Source organism: Lytechinus pictus, chromosome 5, assembly GCF_037042905.1.
Source record: "Lytechinus pictus isolate F3 Inbred chromosome 5, Lp3.0, whole genome shotgun sequence".
NCBI lineage: Eukaryota > Metazoa > Echinodermata > Echinoidea > Temnopleuroida > Toxopneustidae > Lytechinus > Lytechinus pictus.
Window position 1 is genome coordinate 3,558,502 of NC_087249.1, and position 22,767 is coordinate 3,581,268.

The 22,767-nt window shown below is 34.1% G+C and overlaps 2 protein-coding genes and 1 long non-coding RNA gene across 3 annotated transcripts; all 3 read left to right on the plus strand.

Annotated features, from left to right (window-relative positions):
- The first annotated feature begins 452 nt into the window (after positions 1-452).
- LOC129261924 (uncharacterized) lies at positions 453-12,656 on the plus strand. Its single transcript, XM_064099298.1, has 17 exons — positions 453-500; positions 2,875-3,015; positions 3,609-3,680; positions 4,102-4,224; positions 4,686-4,745; positions 5,021-5,125; positions 5,547-5,651; positions 6,311-6,415; positions 6,609-6,710; positions 8,050-8,124; positions 8,510-8,614; positions 9,037-9,141; positions 9,742-9,837; positions 10,313-10,396; positions 10,636-10,761; positions 12,058-12,186; positions 12,639-12,656. The coding sequence occupies exons 1-17, from the start codon at positions 453-455 to the stop codon at positions 12,654-12,656; spliced, it is 1,599 nt and encodes a 532-aa protein (XP_063955368.1).
- Positions 12,657-14,414: 1,758 nt separating this feature from the next.
- Positions 14,415-15,512, plus strand: LOC135154212 (uncharacterized). The gene is made up of 3 exons (XR_010293575.1): positions 14,415-14,503; positions 14,928-15,053; positions 15,453-15,512. It is a non-coding gene; the product is annotated as an uncharacterized LOC135154212 (long non-coding RNA).
- Positions 15,513-16,014: 502 nt separating this feature from the next.
- On the plus strand, positions 16,015-22,714 carry LOC129261923 (tropomyosin-2-like). The gene is made up of 12 exons (XM_064099299.1): positions 16,015-16,128; positions 16,648-16,764; positions 17,682-17,798; positions 18,272-18,397; positions 18,797-18,889; positions 19,269-19,391; positions 19,826-19,951; positions 21,032-21,157; positions 21,497-21,601; positions 21,984-22,109; positions 22,252-22,590; positions 22,670-22,714. Exons 1-12 carry the CDS (start codon positions 16,015-16,017, stop codon positions 22,712-22,714), a joined length of 1,557 nt encoding a protein of 518 aa, XP_063955369.1.
- The last annotated feature ends 53 nt before the right edge of the window (positions 22,715-22,767 follow it).

Here is a 22,767-nt window from a genome sequence, read left to right on the forward strand (position 1 = left end):
TTATTTATCTTTATCTCTCGATAAAGCATTTACCTAAATAGCAATTACTCGTGACCTTTTGATGACATTAAGCTTTACAGTCTTCACAAACTTTTTGATCACTCCCGAGCGAGTGATTATTGTTTCAGTAAAAACAAAAGAGAAGATAAGGTGTGCTCCCTACACATTACAGTCATGAAACCACAAAGGTTTTACCGTAAATTTGTCTCAAACTGCATGTTTAATATCTCAATATTTCAATGTAATTAAAGTGGATAACATTTGAACCTAGTTTGGGAAGTGAGACAAGGAATATTTCCCATATGTAATTATTTTTTTTTTTTAGGGGTGATTACATTTTAAAATATTGATTTCTTTAGGACGTGCAAATAGTGCTGAAATTTCTTCGGGAATCTTTTGATTTTGAGCCTACTACCAACCCGGCAGACACGGTCAGTAAACTGAGGTTTAAGATGGCTAGTGCAGATAATAAAATCGAAAGAATGAAGGAACAATTAAAGGTAAAATCATATTAATGTCTTTGTCCATTTATTAATAACATTAGTTAAGCAATCTGTAGAGTAGATATCTGTTTCATTATCAATTTCTATTGAAAAAAATAAAAATAAAAACATGAAAAGTGAATGAATATTTAATTGAAATTGATTTTGTTTATTTTTCGTGTTTTTTAAAAACATTCTTTTCACCATTTAAAGTGATATTCACCTTGACATTTTTTTTGTTTACACTGGCAGATGAGAAAAGTAAGAACAAGGCTTCAAGTTTGATAAATATATGTACAGTATATTGTCGTACATTGAATATCACAGGAGATGATTAATTCGTTAAAGTAGAAGTATGGCTTGAAATAAGACATGATTTCAGTTTGGAAAAGAGAAATATAAACTAATAAAAAAATATCTCAAGGTATTGCAAGAAGAAGAGAACAACCGCATATATAGGACCTTCCAATGGAATTGAATAAAATATCATCGACTTCCGCTTAAAAACCCCCAAAAGTAAAAGGTAGCTTGAATTAAATCTATTTTCATAAACCATTGTCAAAATGGAAGAAAGAACAATTCTCATAGAAAGGGGGGAAGGGGGATATGCATATGGGGAGGGGGTGTTACTATTTCTGAGCATATGTGATTTAAGTTCCCCCCTACCGACATCATGCTTATGATAAAATAACAAAGGTGCAACTTGAATGATAAGGGTCACGCAGCGTTGTCACACTTTGAGATTCAGTAGTTTCGTCATAATAAACGAGAGCTTCATATGTGTGATGCAACTTTTGTGTAGGTCCTGTTTAGAGAATATGTTGATATGAGCATTCGTAAGACAAGGAGTGGCAGTTTTATATCATTATTTGACTGGAAAGGCGACCTGACTACATAGACCGTGCGTTTTCATTTCATCCTTGAATCCTTCGATAAAGCGTAATATAAAGTAAAAACGATGTCACAATCTCCTATGTTCACATCTACCCTAGATGACTACTAATGCATGATCATTATGCTTGACTTTACTCGGGAATGGAGGGACGGTCCATATTACCCCCCCCAAAAAAAAAAAAAAAAATCTTAATTTTCTTATCATCTTTCCATTTCAACAATTGATCCACAGACTTCTACTAACATCACTATAATCCGTCCATAACCATGATTTCTATCTTCGGGTCTTTCTGCATGCACCAAACGATTTCAATTCACGTTTTACTTTTTCCTTTAAGGCTTTATTAATTTTTCTTAATAAAAGCCTATCTTGCACGCTCTCTCCTTTTCTCTTTTACATTCCCCTTATGCAGGGGCGGATCCAGGATTTTCCAAAAGGTGGGGGCACATTTTTCGGAGGAAAAATATGACAAGCCCCCCCCCCAAAAAAAAGGGGGTTTTAACCAAAAAAGTCTTCACTTTCAAAAGAGGGGGCACACCTCTGTTTTAATGGCATTTTTACATTACAAATTTTAATTTTGCTTCTCAAAAAGGGGGGGGGGGGCACGGACCAGATGTGTTCCCCTGGATAAGTGTCCTTATGTTCTTCCACAATAATATACCCTTCCCCCTCTCCAACCCTCCCCCTCTCTCTGAGTGTAACTCTTTATTCTTCTCTCTCCTCTCCCTTTCTCTCCCCCTCTCGCTTCCTTTTTAATTCCCCTAACTCATTCTCACAACCCTTCTCTGACTGCGTGCCTGTACTTACCCTCTGATCTCTACACCTTCCTCTTTCGCCCCTCCCGCTCTCACCTCCTTTTCGCCTCTTGTTTTAAAGGACCACGATGTTCTCTTGTTTGACGTGCAAGGGGAACTAGGTCTAGGATCTGAGACCAACCCAGCTAGAACTGCAAGATCCTTCAGGAATTTCGTTCAAACCTCTAAAGAACGCGTTACTCGTCTAAAAAAGAACATAAAGGTGAAAATTTATGAGATTACTGATGTTATTGTTTGCGGGGGCCGAGGGTATTCACCACACTTTTCTTTATTATACTTTTACAAAAATATGAAAAATTATCATTTATTCAGATTGTTATTTTTTGCAAGGGATCCTAGGAAATTATCACCATAATTATCTTAGGAAACAATACACCTTGATATGTGAAATGAGTTTTTTTAGTACAGATAATATAATCATACAGATTATTTCAACGATTTGCGGCATATAAGTCGATACATGATTTATGTAGCTTATATTTACTTGAAGAATACATTCGTATACTGGAATGGAAGTGGGGTAAATACTCCGAGTACTTTTCGGGGGTGCGGTTCTAAGCTCTGGAGCTCGAACGAACCACGCATTAAGGAAGGGAGGAGGTAGGTGATGATGAAGATTAAATGTAGTACATGTACATCACTTAACAATTTTTGTTTTAAAACTCTTTTTTTTGTACTACAGGGTAACGAGGTCCTCGTAAAGGCTTGCAAGGGACTAACAGGTGTGTCTGGTCCCCTTGCTCCTGATGGGTTAGCCGATCTCCTCACATCCAGCTGGAGCAAACAGAAACATGTCATATCACAGCTTAAGATCGAAATCCAGGTATATACATTTTGACGAAATGAAAATATATAATTATCAATTTTCTTGATTTTGACTGTACAAAAACATACATCACGGAATATTCAGACCCGATTGGACCCCTGTGGCATATAATGAGAAAGAAAAAAGGAATCGGGCCTGCAAAATTCATGATTCTCGAAAATTATACTCATTTTAAGCAAAATCTTCTGCATGTATATAACAATTAACATTTATAACGATGAACATACGAAATGATATTCCAATTCAAGATTCAATGCAAATTATTTATTTTATTGTACGTCTCTGTTTTGAAAAATATAGTCCTAAATCAAGTTGACAGAATGATAAAACGGAGTGACATCTATCATAAGCAGATGGGAGTTGCTGCTACCCTGTTTGGCGTTCAACGATTAAAGGGATAGAGCCTCGTCGATCTGGCGCTGCACAGCGGCTGCCGGGCCCACGATCAATTGGGCAAAGCACATTTTCGGAGCATTTCATTTCATGTCTATTTCGAACAATAAATTATGGATTTATCATTTATCATTATCATTATCATTAAGCGATATTGAATCCAAACATGTCTTCGTATTCTCATAATCTCTTTGCAGAAATTGAAAGAGGGGCGACCAAGTCAGCCATTGGACATCACTCCGATAGGCCATTTGGATGAGTTACTGACGGTGAGACTACTATTATTGCTGACTTACATTTAACACCCTAAAATATTCTCTGAAAATGTGAAACGTATAATAGATCTGTGCCACATCAATTTCTTAGTTTTTCATATTTTTTAAACACATATTTAAAGCAAATCCTGAATTATACACTTCATGCCAACATGTTCTTTATCAATAATTCCATAAGCAAATCGGACACACTCTGCAAACATAAATAACGATATCATACTAGCAAGATTGTGATATTTCACATTGTCCAGTAATCGGAATATTTAAAGCTCCACAAGTCTATAATTATGGAAGCTCAATAATTAACGGTTCTTCTGGTTTACATCCAACAAACATGTGATGTAATTACGTGCAAACCAGAAAATGTCTTTATATTGAGTTTGACGAATTCGCTTTCTCGATCTTCTCTCGTCAGGGTCTTGCTCAATTGATGGATATCGATACTACCAACACCCAGACCTCAACCATTGTCGATAAGATGGAAGTTTCTTTCATCGACCTCAAAGACATGGTCAAGGTCAAAGATGACAAGATTCAGGTATATATACATCCAGCTCTATAGTCATGGACAAAACTCTCGTCTAATTAAATTCAGGCGTGGATCCTTTATTATTTTCAGAGGGGGAGGGGCGGGTGGCACAGGGGCCAATATATATTCCTTTCGCACCATCAAAATACATTGTGATTCCCATTTTATAAGATGACCTCTACCTTCTTTGGTGATAGCTCCCTTTTCCTTTGGGGTTTGTCAGAAAATTGTAAATAAATCGAGAAACTATGTTTGTCACCCCTATTTCTGGATCTGCTCCTGATACGAGTAATATAATTCTTGTTTTGGTTTATTTTCAATTTTCTTATACTATATAGTAATACATAAAATGGTATATGTCACGTACTAAATCCTGTCAATGATCAATTAAGTTGATTAATAAAGTTGATTAAAGTTGATTAAGTTGATTTATAAAGATATCCACTTGTATTTTTACCCGTACTCTATAGGATCTAGAACACCAACTTCGAATCAAGTCAAATAAACACCACAATGACACGGAGATCCAGGTAAATACCCCTTCCCCCAACCCCCCCCCCGAGAGACTGGATTAAGGGAGTGGATGAGAGAATGAAGGGAGCGTGACGTGAGAGAGGGAGAGGGAGAGAGCAAAGAGAGGGAAGGGGGCTGGGGGAAGGTAGTTAGCTAAAAAGATGGACAAATAGATCAATCGATTAGATTTATTGGAGATTCGGAGGGAGGGTTTTAAGTGAAATAAAACTGCCAGAGTAAAAAATAAATAATCGAATTTTGAAATCAATGTCAATTTTTTCATTTCTCCTAGAATCTTTGTGATCGTGAAAAGACAAAGACCAAACGCATCGTTGAACTCCAAAACGAAATGGATGATTTGCAAACAAAGAACCTCGACTTAGCCCTTGACCTACAGGTAAAATATTAACAAAAATCATAATTGATAATTTAATTACTGTAATGAAACATATTTTCATTAACAAAGAAACTAATGCTATGATATACATTAGTTTCTTTGTTTATTAATTCATTTTATGTGCATCAAACATATTTGTATGTGCTCCAAAACTTTTCTTTATAACATAGATAATTGTTATTGTTGTTGAAAATAGTTCATTTGAGCAGTTGAACCCCAAGAAATTTATGAGAAGGTTTAAACATATAAAAAGCGAGTAGGAAATGAAGAGGGGACGTCCCAGTGACCCTTTCGCATTTTTCTCAACAAAACTACGCGACGCTTGTGCTTTTCCCGGTTATGATTAATATTAGAATAAGCAAATAATTTCACTTAAATATAGAGCCTAATCAAAAGCATATCATTATCTGAATGTTTATAGGAAGCTCAAGATAAGCGTCAGACAGCAGAAAATCGAGTCTTTGAATTTGAGAATAAGATTCGCCATCTCGAGGAAGACATCGAGAAGACGACGTCTGAAATTGAGGTATGACATAAAAACAACCTTCAAAACATTTTCTCAAATTTCATTTTCGTTTACCATAGTACATTAGTCAACACATATGATTCAAGAGTCATTTATTCCACTCAAAGGAGACAATATGTAAACGGTGCATTACAGAACTATAAATATACACACATTTGAAAAATATATAAACATGGATTAGAAAGAAAAAACACAGAAATTAATGAAAAGTCATGTTAAATCTGAAAAGAATGAGACAGGTAAGTCAATTGCAATATAGATTTTATTTATAAGGGTTGTAAGAAATTTGACAATCAATGGTTTTACTGAATGTAATCTTAATATTATTTGGAAGAATTTGTCATGTTGACATTTTAACTTCTGAAGTACTGAGATTTAGTGAAATATCATGAAGGCTTTGAAGTTTGTTTTTAATTAAAAAGGTTCATGAGGTTCATAAGTTTTTGGTGGTATTTATTGTCCAAATGAATTAGTAATTAAATATATATTGTATAATGCATTGACTTAGAGCCGGTTTAGTTTTATTTCTCAAAGACCAGGCTTTACTGCAGCGCAATGGCGATGCTATAAATATATTTGCAATTTGTTATCACTTGAAATAAATCTAAAAATTGGCTTTAATAGCAACAGTTTCATTTTGTTTCCATATATATTCTTAGGATTTACTGCAGCGTTACGAGGATGCTGGAGAGGTGGTTTTGGATCTTCAGAATAGTCTCGAGGAGGCTAAAACAAACAACGCATCTCTTGAGAAACAGATCAAGGTATGACATGCATTTTCTGGAAATTCTTAAGGACAAAGACATGGAATAAGATCATCTTCTCGCATTTCGCTTGAACTAATATCGTCGTTACGTGTACCTATATTAATGAATACAACCATCTCAACTTCTCTTTTTATTTTTCGCATATTATCAGTCTCAAAGGAAAATTTACATTTTTCTTCTTTCAATGTAGGATATCCAAACCAGAGAGTTTAAGAAAGATGAATACATCTTGACCTTAGAGAAAGATTTGGCAACTCTCAATCAGAAGATGGACTTGGATTCACCCTCTGAAGTAGGTGTTAAGGCATCAATAATGATGATGATTAATAATGAATATGGTGTTGGTTTGAATAATGACAATACAAAATTCTCCCCCCCATCCTACTAATTTATACCCAGTTCTTTTGTGTCGGGAAAATCAATTTAAAAAAGTCATTTGGAAAAAAATTACAAGCAAAGTTTAATCAGCTTTTAGTACAAAATGTTAGGTAATATTATAAAGAACACAAAAAAAGATGATTACAACTATTGCATTAATATTTTTAGTGTAAACCAAAGACAAAAAAAGAAGGTTTCAAAAATAAGTGTTCGGACATCCGACCCCCATTCTACTTCTACTACTACTACTACTACTACTACTACTACTACTACTACTACTACTACTACTACTACTACTACTACTACTGCTGCTGCTGCTGCTGCTGCTGCTGCTGCTGCTGCTGCTGCTGCTGCTGCTGCTGCTGCTGCTGCTACTACTACTACTACTACCACTACTACTACTACTACTACTACCACTACTACCACCACTTCTACTACTACTACTACTACTACTACTACTACTACTACTACTACTACTACTACTACTACTACTACTACTACTACCACCACTACTACTACTACTACTACTACTACTACCACTACTACTACTACTACTACTACTACTACCACTACTACCACCACTTCTACTACTACTACTACTACTACTACTACTACTACTACTACTACTACTACTACTACTACTACTACTACCACCACCACCACCACTACTACTACTACTACTACTACTACTACTACTACTACTACTACTACTACTACCACCACTACTACTACTACTACTACTACTACTACTACTACTACTACTAATACTACTACCACCACTACTACAACTACTACTACTACTACTACTACTACTACTACTACTACTACCACCACCACTACTACTACTACTACTACTACTACTACTACTACTACCACCACCACCACCACCACCACTACTACTACTACTACTACTACTACTACTACTACTACTACTACTACTACTACTACTGCTACTACTACCATCACTACTACCACTACTACTACTACTACTACTACTACTACTACTACTACTACCACTACTACTACTACTACTACTACAAAACTAATTCCTTCTTGTATTATTCAATACGATTAGTAATGAAAATAAGAAAATAATAATAACTGTAATAATAAAATGGAGGAGATGATGATAATGATGCTTATCAATGACACTGGCGATAGTGATGCTGTTGCTACTGCTTCTGATGACGATGATAATGATGACAATGATGGTGATAATAATTTTAAGATAAAATCCTGCCTTAAATCCTTAGGATGACTTCAGGACATCGAAGGCTAACCAGAATGCCCTGAAGCTGCAAAAGAAAGCATTTGACCAAGAACTTAAGGTAAATATATGTACAATGCGATACAATACAATACAATACAATACAATATAATGACCTCAATCCTTATAAATTGCATCTACGCCTATGATTATTTGAACTTGTTGAGGAAGGTTTGTTATAATTAATTACATTTGCTCCAGTGTGTTCACAGGAAATAGCCTGAAACCTTTTACCTGACATATTGGCGTTCATGGGGACTTGGGGCCATGGCTCCACCGAAAAAAAAACTTTCACGAGAAAAGAAAAGGGAAATAGTGGAACATCATTCTATTTTTTTAATATTATGTCAAAACCTATCCTAAAATTACATTTTCGTACTAATTTTTTTTGGCTTCATTACCAAACTGACCCGATAGATATATCACTTCTTTTTACCCCTCTTCAGAATATTCGTTCTAATGGACAGGAAAGAGATTACTATGTCTTGAAGTTGGAGCAGGATATTGAAAACATGCAGAAAGAGAAAGATGAGCTCTATCAAGAGATACAGGCAAGGCGTTTTTTGTATCATAAATCAAAAGTACATGATACAATATGTAAGTTTACTAGATATAAATTACAAAAGTGAGCAAAGCAAATTGCACAGTAAAACACGAACAATTAATTTAGCTGATATCGGCGTCCCATGAGGTGGTGGGGCAAGGCGGCGACCGCTCCCAATGACTATTAAAGTAGTGAAAAAAGGATGAGAAATGGAAGAAAGAAGAAGGAAGAGTACAAAAACAGAGTTATGGCCATGTAACTAAACAATATCCCTATATGATCTACAGGAGAAAATATGACGTCACCTTAAGGCTGTCTTGCCCCGCTATCAAATTATCGTGGCGCCGCTGAATGCAGCAATGCCAAAAAGCATATGAGCCAAAAAGAATGTCAATGATATACTCATGATACTAGTCATTTGTTTTCCAGAACTCGTTTTGGAAAGAACCCAAGATCAACGATCTCGAGGATAAACTGAATCAAGACATTGAAGACCTGAAGGAACAGAAGATAGAACTGGAGCTAAAGTTAAAGGTATTCAGATCTTGGTGGGAAAAAAGATGAATGGACAATGCATCTGGTTAAAGAAAAGTTAAAACCCTGAATTTCAGGATGTGAAAAAATAAATGATTTACTATAGTTTACAGAAAATTATATAAACATGGTCATAACAGAAATAATTGCAGTGAAGAAACTAACGACAGTAGTAGTGTAGTAGAAGTAGTAGTTTTGGTAGTAGTTATATTGGTAGTAGTAGTATTAGTTGTAAGAAGTAGTAGAAGTAGTTGTAGTAGTTTTGGTAGTAGTTGTAGTAGTAGTAGTAGTAGCAGCAGAAGTAGTAGAAGTAGTAGTAGTAGAAGTAGCAGTAGTATTAGTTGAAGTAATAGAAGAAAAAAGAAGAAGAAGGAGAAGGAATATAAATAGAAATAGTAATACATGTGTAAGAAGGTAGATTGTAGTATTAAAATGTTTTCCTCTCTGTTTAATTGATTGTTGAAAATTGTTTGAATTATCCCCCCCAAAAAAAAAAAAAAAAATCGAAGCTTTGTATACACGAGTTACAAGTGTTAAGAAAAAAAAAGAAAAAAAAATCCTCATCTTTCAACTTCCTTCCAACTTTATACATCAATATAGGACGCCATATCCAGAGCAGATCAAGAACTATATGAATCGAATTCAAAGGTTTCTGAAGTACAGGCTCAAAAGATCGAACTGGGCTCAAAACTCAAGGTAAATTGTCTAGGGATATTTACAATTAAGCTATCAAATTATATTTGTTATTGAAGTACAATAATTCAACTTGATAGTCATTATAGTTTGTACATATAGGTTTATGTTTTATAACCATTTACTATATAGTTTTATATATCTCATTAACCTATATAACCATTGTTTATTCTTCCGGAATTGCTAGGAGTTAGAGAGAAAGAATGCTGAAACCACAGACCGTCTTCTTGATTTGGAAAAAGAATTCGCAGACTTAGAGAGTCAGAGGAATGAAAAGGATGAAGAAAATAAGGTTAAAAAAAACTTTGTTCATTTTTATTAATTAATTTATTATTTTTGAGGAGTCTTTAGAAAAATCTAATAATCACTCTTATCGTTAACCTGTAAAATTTAATTACCTACCGAACTTGAGCGTATGACATACCTGAAAAAAACACGAAGTGATGGATGTAGATTACATACTCGTTTATAATTACAGCGTCTTTCTGATGAGATATCACAGCGAGATACCAATATCAAACAACTGATAGCAGAGAATCAACAGCTTCTGTCTAACTCTCAGGTAATTCATCTTTATCTTTACTTATAGAAAGTCACTATTTTTTTTTTCATTTGTCATTCCATTTGTACTATTTAATTTTCGATGATATTTAATTGATTCGATGATTATTTTTACTTATTTGAAAACATAAATATATATACAGAAGAAGAAGAAATGTCACATTAGTATTTTAGATCAGGAAAGCATTGAAAAGAACATTATGAACCCATAGCCATATATTATCAATATAAATTTTAAAGGAATTGAAGGAAAGCTGTTCAACAATGAGTCAAGAAAAGGACCGCCTTGAAACTCTTGTCGCCAACTTGACTCAGAGAACGGATTGCCTTACAACACAACTCGAAACAGCAGCCCAAGATATTCAGGTAACAAAATATCAATCAGTCCTAAGCAAACATACATATACAATAAGCAATTACACGGCACGTTAAAATGTGCCGTGTAATTCTTAAAATTCTAAGACATTTTTCCAACTTTCTTTTAGTTGCCACTTCAAGACCTTAGAAAATATATTTGATATAGACCTACATTTATATATATAAAAACAGGTGTAAAATGTCAAATCCCAATCTATACACACAAATTAAAAATCTGACTAAAGACATTGTATTTTTTGAAGGAATTTAAGGATCAGTCTCTATCCATTATTGAAGAGGGAAAGATACATCAGACTAATGCCCAACAATTAAGCGAGGAAAACTCATATCTCTCAAAACAAGTTGACGAATTAAAGAAAAAGTGCAAGGTATGTACCAATGGAAAATATAATCATTAAAAAATGATAATTGATGAATCAGAAAATTAAAAAATAGACAGATATGATAATATATTAAACAGCATACATGTACACCGTTAAATTGATTAGTGAATGAAAGAATTAATAAATCAGCAACTTTAGCAATAAATACATTGTTCAGTTATTGCCATAACATGATTACAGAAATAGCATAAAATAAATCTCCGACACAAATGCTATAGTACTAAAAAGAAATTATTAAAGTTATGATTAAACGTTTATTTACCTCTTAAATAAACGTAAAATTCAAAGAGATGGGTAATGTTTCTCTTTTGGATGTCACTTTATAGGAAGAAGTAAAACACAATTTTTCAACATTTTTTTAAATTTCTGTATCTCGTATGCAGCTTGTTGTCCTTAGTTTTTTTTCTCTACTTTCTTTTTTTGTCAACCTCCCTTTCCTCTGCTCCTCCTTATTCATATTCTCCCCTCTTTTTTAATGAAAGGAATTGGAAGAGAGGCTTTTTGAAAGAGAAGAAAAGGACCAGCATCAGAATGAGGAACTTTCGATTGAAATAAAGAAAACTCAGCAACAATATCAGGTATTATTATGAAAATATTCATGATTAGAAACCACTGTATATCTTTCAGGTATTAGTTGCAATATTTATTGTTTAGAAATCAACACTTTGAATGGTCACTAAACTACTCTAAAATTAATTTTAAACTAATAATCCCATTGGGAGCTTAAGCTGTAATTAAGTTACGTTTTGTTTAGAATAAAGTTATAGAAAGCAGCCTGCGTCAGGTGCCCATTCATACATGATAGTGCCGTTCTTGGTGTGATTTAGTAAAATGTTATTTGACTCACTGAAACTTTTGTAACTTTATAATAGAGATATTTACAACATACTCATTTTTTTAGGACTTGAAGGAGAGATTCCAATCTAAGATTGATGAGGTGACGAAAACTCGCAAAGAATTAACGGAGAGATCAGCTAAAGAAAAGCGTGACGTACTCACTGAACTTTCAGAAGCTCGAAAACAACTGGAGGTATTAACTCCAATATTAATTTTCAGTGTCAACTGTTACAAGCTACATGTATGACAAACTGATTTAGAAAGTCAATGTAAGATGAACCTTATTTCATTGATCACTGCGATTAAGATAATTTCCATGCATTGATATTATTTGATTTCTACTTTATCTTTTTTATTTGGTAAAAGTGGTAAAGATCATAAGGATTCCAAACTATAACACGATACGACACAAAGGTAAATGACCGTCATCACCATCACCACCATCACCATCACCATCACCACCATCACCACCACCAAAACAACAACAATAAACAGCAAACCTGTCAAGTTAAGACGACGAATGTAATGTTGCATACAACCGCCACACATTATCCCTTGTTCTTTCCCCTCTCGGTCATCTTCTCTTACTTCGTTACTATAGATACAAATTCTTTTTAATATTAAGCATCTCTCTTCTTACCCAAGCCTGTCTTCCATCCCTAAATTTGTTTTCAAAATTGAAACTTATCGACAGGCATTCCAAGAGAAATCTAAACGTTTCCAGAAAATGAGCGACGATTTGGGAGAGAAGAATTACAGCTTATCGACTGAAATCGCAACTGCTATAACAGACAACAAGGTAAATATTGAATTAATCATGTTAATGATAAAATTATAGTAGAGCATAATTATTGTATTGTTCATATATGTATTAGCTACTTATTATTTTCTATAAACTATAGTCATTCCATGAAGGGGAATTTCAATAGTCGTCTTTCCAAAATGAAAAAGAAAAGAAAGGAGAGAGAAAACAAAATATAGTCCGAACAACGTTTGTCTTGTTCTATTAATTAAAATAAGGCTTTTGTTAAAATGGTATTCTCATTACATTTTAAGTTTTATCCTGATATTGTTACTTCATGGATACAGTTGCCATTTTTTTTTGTAGCCAATGAAGCACACTGTTTTCTGTAATGCATGTTATACCTCTTTGAACCTAGTATGTGTTTGAAAAATCCTAGGTGGATGAATGAGATCTCCGACTTATCTGTTTGAAATTATTCACTTGCTTGTTCCGACAGGCACTGAAGGATGAATTGAAGACATCTAAAGATAATAGCGAGAAGGCAATCAAAATTCTGAAGGAGAAAAATGACGCAATTTTGTCTGAACTCGCTGCTGTTAACGAGAAGTGCAAGGTAGAACATTGCGTATTTTGGATTGAAACAAAAAGCTGAATATCTTTGAATCCAAATCATAAACATAACAGTTTAGTTAAATGATGATAATCTTTGCTTCGCGGAAATAAGTAATAAGGAATTCTCAGCTTAAATAACTGATGATAATTCCCGGGTAAATACTTTGCTATACAAGTCAATGCTTATACCATTAGTATTCAGTCTGAAATCGTGGCATTTTATCTACTTCTCCTGTATCTGCATGTTTCGAATATCATCCTTACGTAAAAACTACAATAACGATGGAAACATCCATAGAATAGAAATTGTATATAACGTTGACTGAATTATTTGAGAGCTCAGTTCATATCAAAACACAGACATCTAAAACAAAGTGTATTCAGATGCATGTATTTTGATTGAGTTTACCCCTGTATGCATATCGATAACAAGTTACTGAAGGATAAAGGTTTATACTCAAAGTCGTATCATACTATTGTTACCGGGGTGACTTTCGAGCAAACTGGGCTGCTAAGTATATAAATTCCACCTTTTCCAATAGAATCATTTTATATTATTTATCCTCGCGAACAGGACCTACAGGAGAATGTTGATGATTTACAGGAAGAAAATAAGAACTTGGTTCAGGAAACAATTGCATCACAGGGAGGAAAGAATAAAGAGGTATATGACGAGCTGATAAAGACCTACCAAGAATGCAAGGTAAATAGATTGGTTTTGTCTAAAACGAAACAGTGCAATCAGAAACATGTGGGGGTTGTCATGGTTAATCCAAACCACAGAACAACATTACAAACGATTCCTTATGTAAACGAATGAAATCCTGAATAAAACCGGTATTATTTTGGAAATAGAAATAAAAGCAACAAAGAAATCTGATCCTGGTGAACATTAAGAATAGTATTAGTAAGCTTCTCATTACTAAATGACTAATGCCAATGCTGATTTAAATCAGTGTTGAATATTGAATATCTTTAGTTATTTGACACTGATAGGAGAAATTATCCTTGTTCCTTTTGATTTCCCTTTTTCCAGGAAAGGGGTGAAGAGTTGGAAAGAGAAAGGGAGGAGTTCCAGGAAAACGTTGCTAAATGGGAGAAAGAAAAGGCCAATTTCTTGAAGCAGCTTGAAGCACGACAAATTGACAGCAAGGTAATTGATATTGACGATTTTGCAAGTTCCAAATTAATTGTAGCACGACTCTCCAATTTTTTTGATGTCCAATATCATATTTTTAAGAAAATCACTACATTTATCTAACTGGGAAGGTAAATCTATCGAGTGATTTCCCGTCTAAATCAACCTGAAAATATAGCCGTCGCGTCAGTATAAGGGGAAATTTCATACATTGTAATGACAATTTGAGAAATAATTTACCCACTGCAGTACTATACTCAAAATGATGATTCCAATGATTCTCTTTCGGAGCATTGTTTCCTGAAGTAAATCCAATCAAACGGTAAATTGAAAATTTAATCAGATTATTTTCTAATAGCCACTTTGGAAAAAGTATAGGTTTATAAGCATGGTAACCGAGAAAATACGTAAAGGAATGTAAACTTTTACTTATATACAGGACAGCAATATCAGCAGCCCGAAGATTTCAGGCACCTCGGCTAAACTTCATGAGAGAATTACAGACCTTCAGAAAGAAAAATTAGATCTTGAAGAAAAACTACAGACTTCAGCTAAGGAGCTCAGGGTAAGTGACAATAAAATCTTAATCATCCTGGTAAAAAGTTCTGGATAAAACACGAAATATCTTAATCTTATAAAGTATGCATTCGAAACTTGTGTTATTTTAAAGTGCCTATAACAGATGACAACTTTATTTTTTTGAAAACATGTTTCATATAACAAAAAAAAAAAGAGATGATGACTTCTTAAAAAAACCTTATATTTCTCTCCTATCTTCTCCCCCTTGATCAATTTTGTTATTTTCTAACACCCCTTTCTCCTGTCCCATCATTAGCATCCTTATGTTTATAGTTAATATGATATGTGACTAGACCTAAGTTAAATATGGCCTCTGGATGGAATGATTATTTTCTCCTTTCTGATTCAACTACCCCCCCCCCTTTCTCCTTCAATATTCTTTTAGGCATTGGAAGGAGATCTCAATTCCGTAAAGACAGAAAGCGAAAAGCGAGTTTCAGAGTTACAGGAAGAAAATGATTTTATGATTTGTGAAATTGCATCTCTTCGCGACCTTTGCGTTGTAAGTAGCAAATAATTTTCCTGATATTCTATTTATACACCATTTTTAATTTAAAAAAATGTTATCTCATTTATCTATCCAAAGAAGCTCTTTTGAGCCAATTTACAGGTATAGAAATCACGCCTTACAATATTCTTATATTTATGATGTTTGTCCCCTCTCTCCCTAAGTGATGAAAATATTAACTAATTTATTCGCTGTTAGTGGAATTTAAGAAAGAAAAACACCAAATACAATCAAAGTTGACCACACTGTATTCAGCAAGAGTAATTTAACAGCTCAATAAAAATTTCTTTAAAATGAATATAGCGAGAAAAAGAAAGAAACCTGAATAATATTATCGCTGATGCTAATAACAGCGCTTCGTTTATTTAGATAAAACGTTCGAGAAAAATGCCCTTAACAAAACTTTGGAACACTCATCTTTCAGGAATCGGAAGAGTCGATGGAATCTATGGCAGAAAGGAATGACCAACTGAAGCGAGTTTTGAGTCTTACCCAGGAAGAAAAAGACGATGATCTCTTGCATGAATTGGAGAAAAGTTTTCTACGATGCCAGGTGAAAAAGAACAAAAAGGAACATTTCAGATGAAAAAAATACTTGCATGAGTTTCATCATATTTAAAAGGGGTGTCAATGTGATATTAATACGAAGTTTTAATAAATGTAGCAAAATGACAACGGATAATAGGAGCGTTCTAGCATCATGAATCATCGTATTTTGTCGTATGAGAATTTTTCACATCTTACTAATTTCTCTGAATTTTACATTAGGTGAGAAGCACAGATGTCTGACTTTTATTATAGTGATTGTTGAATGGCTGATTGAAACATCCAACAAGTCCTTTCATGAAACAAAAACAAAAACACTCCCCATGCAAGTCATTTTCAGCTTCCACACAATAGTCATATTTAATAGACATATGGATCGATTAATGATTGACACGTTTCCCCTTTTCTGTTATTAAAATTAATGACTGATTAAAAGAGATGAAAATAATTAAAAATTTATATTTTTAAGGCATCTGAAGAATTATTCTTATAGAACTAATCTATATATATCTTTTTTTTCTTTCAGGATCTGGAAGATACATTGAAGCATGTGCAACTGGAATCGAAAGAAGCATCGAATGTATGGAATCAAGAAAAGAAATGTCTCGTAGATCAACTCCAAGACCTACAACTTTCACCTAAGGTACGACAATCCACTGATATTCGTTACCACAAAGTAAAGTTTATTTACTTTTATGAGCATTTGTCTTTCTATCAAACAGTAGATTCAAGGTTGGTATCTGCTCCACAATCTTCCACCGACTTCCATTATTTTATTAAGAGTCCAAGACTTGTTGAGTAGGAAGCTTTCCCCTGATACCCCTTAGCACAGGCAGGTCTTTCAGAATGTTAGGACTCTCCCCTTGCCCGCTAGCTTTTCTCTCCAGTCCTGTAATTTAGATATTGATGTGTTGGGCAGCTTGGGCTTCATGTCCAAAGGTTCTATTGCTAATCAAAATATAAGCTCCTGAAACCAACGTTGTCATGGTTGTGTTGGTCATGTAAGGTGATCCACAATTTGAAGTAAATAAGAAAGATTTTGTAATCAGTTATTTACCAGGATGAAGGTACCGTCTAATAAGCAGTACATTCACATGTTTTAGGAGATGGGTTCCAGACCGGTTCAGGATTTAGGAGCTACCAACATGTTTCAAGAACAAATCTCTCAGTTCCAACAAGATAGGGAAGGATTAAAGGAAAAACTTCGAGAAGCAGAGAAAGAAAGCGCGGTAAAATTATTACCTTATTGTAATTTAGACATACTAAAGTAACACTAACATCATACAGTGTACTTTTAAACAAGTTTAACATAATGATTCTCTATAGTTTTCTGAAGAAATTTTGATAGGTTTAACGAATATATTGAATAACTCTTTGAAATCATAAATTTCAAGGCATCGCCGATGTGCGAATAATTAAAGAATTTAATGAACTATGTTTGTAGCATTCAACTTATTTTAGAGATTTTTAAACTCTAACATCACTAACGTACACGAAGACTTTTAATTACTGCTTGATATTAAATTAATAAAAATGGTTATCACTTTACTTATCACTTAGGAACTTCGAGAGGAGTCGGCCTTTGAGATCCAAGAGCTACGTGAAACCTCTTGCAAATTGGAAAAAGAAAATACCGATCTCTTTAAAAGTCTTGGGCGCTGTCAAACCGAATGCAAGGTATGAGCTATTTTATTTATACTGTATTTATCTACGATAAGATGCAGTCTCGATTTACACTTTATTTATATACCATTCTTTTAAAAGCAAATTTTATGTATAAATATCTTTTTATACAGGACCAAGATAAAAAAACAGTATCCTGATCTTTTTATCCTGTTTAAATATATGGGAACAAAAAAATAAAATAAACATAGAGATGCTACATTAATCAAGACAATAGCTCACTTACAAATGTACCGATAATAAATCAATAGCAATGATATCGATAATCAGGATAATTCTAATTTTCAAGAGAAGATCTATTTCATTATTTTGATTAAAATATTTATATCTATTTTATTCTGTTTCGTGTATGTGATATTTACATTGGTACACGATGCTCGTATACCCATCTGCATAGTATTATATTAATTCCTAAGCTGAAAATGGTTGAATTAATTTGAATTCCAAGACAAATGTGTCATTTTCAGGAGGCCAAATCTAGGGCAGACGAGATGCACGCTGCTACTGTAGAGCTTCAGGAAGAGATCGGAAAACTTCAAAATGAAAGGAAAGAGCTGAATGAAATACTGCAGAATTCTTCCCGAAAGCAGGAGGTAAAATATATGGAACAAATAAATATGATCTCATGAAGAATTATATAATTACAATAATGCAAACGAAATTATTTTTTTTTCAGAATATGCTACTCACTGATCCTGTGAAAACCGGAGAACACCATCTCACCGATGATTAATGCCTAACAACAGTTATACCTTTCAAGTGAAACAATAATAATAATGAAATAATTTGTCTTGTGAATTTGTCCTGGTAAGAAGGGATATAAGTGCAAACTTCAAAATATAGTCTTTCTTGGTCAACATGATCAATTTAAATGTCTATATCATTTTTCTGCCTTAACGTGTTTAGGAAGGATACTTGGATAGAAATAATCTAGATACTTCTTATTTGTTTGAAATACCTTAGAAAATTTGACTTTCTTCTATTTGTTTCAGAACTTAACCAAACTCCAAGATGAATCATCGAAGTTGGAGAAGGAGAAATCAAACCTCACCAAGCAACTGGAGAGTCGCCAGCTTGTGTGCCAGGTGTGTGTGCCATTGGCAATTCATTCCAATTCCAAGTGATTGGTCTTTATTCATGCAGAGCACCCCAAAAAATCCTCCACATTTTCTTATGAAAAAAGGACGAATTGTATAAAATTACACGACCGGGCCTTTCCTTTATATTCACACTCATACTACTTTGTCTTTCTTTAATAATAATTTCCCCCTTTTTATCGTAACTTGGAAAATATGGGGAGGCTCGTAACACCTGTCTATCTAAGCTGTACCCTTCCAGGTTTGGGCTATATAAAAGTTACAGATGAAGAGGCAGTTTCTAATTACGGATAGAAGAAATAACCTTGTTCTTTACATTCAGAGAACAATATTTTTTTTTAGCAAGATATAAATTTGTGTTTGACAGCAATTCGAAGAATATCTGGCCGCAGCGACCGAAGAAAGTGAGAGACACATGGAACTAGCTATGAAGCTGAAGGCAGAAAATGAAGATCTTTCCCGACAACTCACCAAGACTCAAAACCAGAAGGTATCAAAGCAGGAGACAAAAATCAATTTGATTATTAGCGATTTCATTGAATTGCGTTTGATGGTCATTTACACAATTTCTTACATTAAATTCGTGCCTTTAATTCCAGAGGGGACGGGACTGTGAACAAGTGGACCGCTTGTTATAATGATCGAAGCTTTTAAAATCCCAGTACAACGTTTTTTTTATATCATTATATTTCAATTTTTATTGTATTGTATTTTTATGGAGTTTGTAAACTGTTCTGTTGGAAATTAGAAAAAAAATAAAACTGAAACTGAACTGAAACCAGATTTCGCAATTACTAACAACGATAAAAAGTCAGCCACTTATAACTTTATTATGATAAGTCAAGCCTTTTATAACAATTAAACATTAATTGAATCAAACAAAACCTTTATAATAATGGCATCAACTTTTTAAACTGATTTTAGGAATCAAGCTCATTTCAGGCAGTGACTCCTAAAACAGTTAAACGCACTGGCCAACAAGTCGAGGAGCTTCAAAATGTCAAAAAGGGACTTGAGCAGAAACTCAGCAAGGCCGAAGACGAAAGCTCGGTAAGATTAAGTTGACATACCAGAGCTTATATTTCTATTCCCAGAAAAGACAAAATAAGATAGCTGTAATTAGTGTCATTTTCTAAAAGCAGGATATGATAAAGAAAGTCAAAACTCAACAATCTGGACCCCTTCCCCGTCAAATGGATCGTTCCCCAATTTGCCATACCCAGAAATGTTGAAATCAGAAACAATTTGTTTCTAACATTGAATTCTTATAACCATGTATATTTATTACTTGATGTGAATTTATTTCCATTCAAATGTGAACGACATATAAATTTTAACATATTAATAACAACAAATTCAGGAAATAATTAATGCAATAGAATGTCTTTGAATTAAGTCATTGAATAAAATTACAAATTACGTCGAATCGAATCCGTTCGTAATTTCTAAGATGTACAAAATATACGTGTTTGGTTACCAAATCTTAATTTTCCTGCAAATCACAATTAGCAACTGGTCATGAAAAATCAAATCATCGGTACCAGAGTGAAGGACTTGGAGAAGTTGGTGAAAGAGACTGTGGACAAAAACATCAAGCTTGAACATGAAATAAAGGTAATCAAGTTTGTTCGATTATTTAACTCCAAGAGTGGGGATTCTGCATGCCTGCTTTAAAAATGAGGTTACAGAAACCATTTGGAACTTTAGAAAACAAGAAATGAGACAAAATGCTTGGGCCTAGTAATAATGAGCAGAAACCTGTGGTCTTGTCATCTGACTACTCCATCCTCTTTCCTACCGTCGCGTTATCAAAATTCTCTTCTATCACTTCGTCAGACCTCAAAGAATAGGAACACCAATTCGTATTGTAAGCTCTAAATGATGTTCAGTGGTGCTAAAAAGTTAGTAAACCCTACCGGAAAATGAACACATATACAGTCCATGTCTTTATGTGATATTGTTGAGTCAGGGAGCGAGGCTGTGTGTCGTGGGTGTGTGTCGATGATAAGAAAATGATGAAACAAAATTACCCCCCCCAAAAAAAAAAATTACAAAAAAGGTAAACTCAATTAAAAAAGAATATTAGTAACTCAAACACACAATTCATAAAATTCCCATCTCACATTGCAGAAAGCTACTTCCAAACCTGCTCAGTCGCAATGTGTCATCGAAGATCTTACTAAGAAAATGGACGAGCTTGAGAGAGAAAGGGAAAAACTGACAGAAAGGCTTCAAACTGCTGATATTGAAAGCAAGGTAAATAGTGATATGGAAAAAAAGAAGAAACAGGGGAAGAAATACATAATAGAAATAAATTGATGGTCTCACAACATGATCAAGTTTGAATAAGTTTTTATCATGAACAGCATTGGAATGTATGAAGCAAGATGTGCAGTAGCAGACATCGGTGGAGAAAACTTGATATTAAGAACTATAGATGACTAATACAGTTTCAGGGTGCCGGATGTCGATACTTTTTTCTCATGAATATGAGACGTATTCAGTCATGACTTTCTAGCTCTCAGGTGGTAAATCTGTCACAGAAGTAGGCTTTAATTTCCAGAGAAAATCATTTTGAATATGTTTCCACGTTAGGATTTAACTGATAAAACCGAGGCAGCCTTGGAAAAGACGAGAGAAATGGAAGAGCTAAAGAATGAGGTGGAATTAAAGAACAAGAAACTGGAGTTCGATGTCACGGTTGGATCTTACCTAGAATAGTTGAATATTTGATATTTGATACATACTGTCATTTCTCACTAGCATTATCCTCTTTTCCATTCATATTTCCAATTTCTAAATTTTTGCTTATTACCCTATTCTTAATTCATTTTTCAAATTCTTATACTCACCTTTCCCAACCACTGCGTTTTGTTTCGAAACAAAAAACAGCATTTTTACAATGGTTTGCATTGTTTTCATTGCGTCATATTATTACGGTTTGATAAAGAAACAAATAAATAAATCAAGTTTAAAGAATTGTTCAACAGAGCTAGCATAGTAATTCAAAAAGAATAGAAATGCTACATTATTAGAAATAATTTATCTTATCAAGCTATTCTGATTGCCTACATTTATTCAGTTTACGAAGAACAAAGTAGAGACTGCATTCTCAATGGTCGATGATTACAAGAAAGATGTCGCCGATATGAAGGTCCATAACAGAGGTCTCAAAAATCAGGTGGATTTCCAGAAAAATAAAGTTCAGGTGAGATGTAACTTGATACAACTTTGTTAAGATTAGTCTAGTCATGATATTTACTCGAGTTCCTTAAACACAGAAAATTATTACATATTCTTGACTGAAAATTTTCTTGTCGTTTTCTTAATATGTTGACTACATCCTGCAGGATCTTGAAGGTCAAGTGTCTAAGCTGAAGGAACAAAGTGCCTCGCTGGAAAAGAAACTGGAAGACGCAGAGCAAAGGGTAAAATACACGGAAGACCTTAAGGATAAAGAGATGGACTACCTTAAGGAGAAAGGGATGAACGACCTTAAGGAGAAAGAAACCGAAATTAAGAAAGTGAGATACCAACTCGAGGCAAAGACGGTAAAGTTTGATGCGATGGAGAAAGAGAAGAATAATCTGCAAGGGAAGGTCTCTGAGATGAGGAAGCTAAAGGAGGTACTGGAAGTAAAAGTAGCAAAGGCCGAGACAAGAGAGAAAGGGGTGGAGGATGAAATGGAGGTAAGTATGCCTTTAAAATGCTTGTATGGTTCTAAGAAGTTCGTTCTTGAGATAATGTGTCATATCAAACGCTGATCAGGGCATATCTTGTCAGAATCCAAGACCAGGGGCTCTCATGGGTTGAACCATGCTGAACTTCGGACCCATTCTTCTTGAAGTTGCATTTCTCGTGTAAGT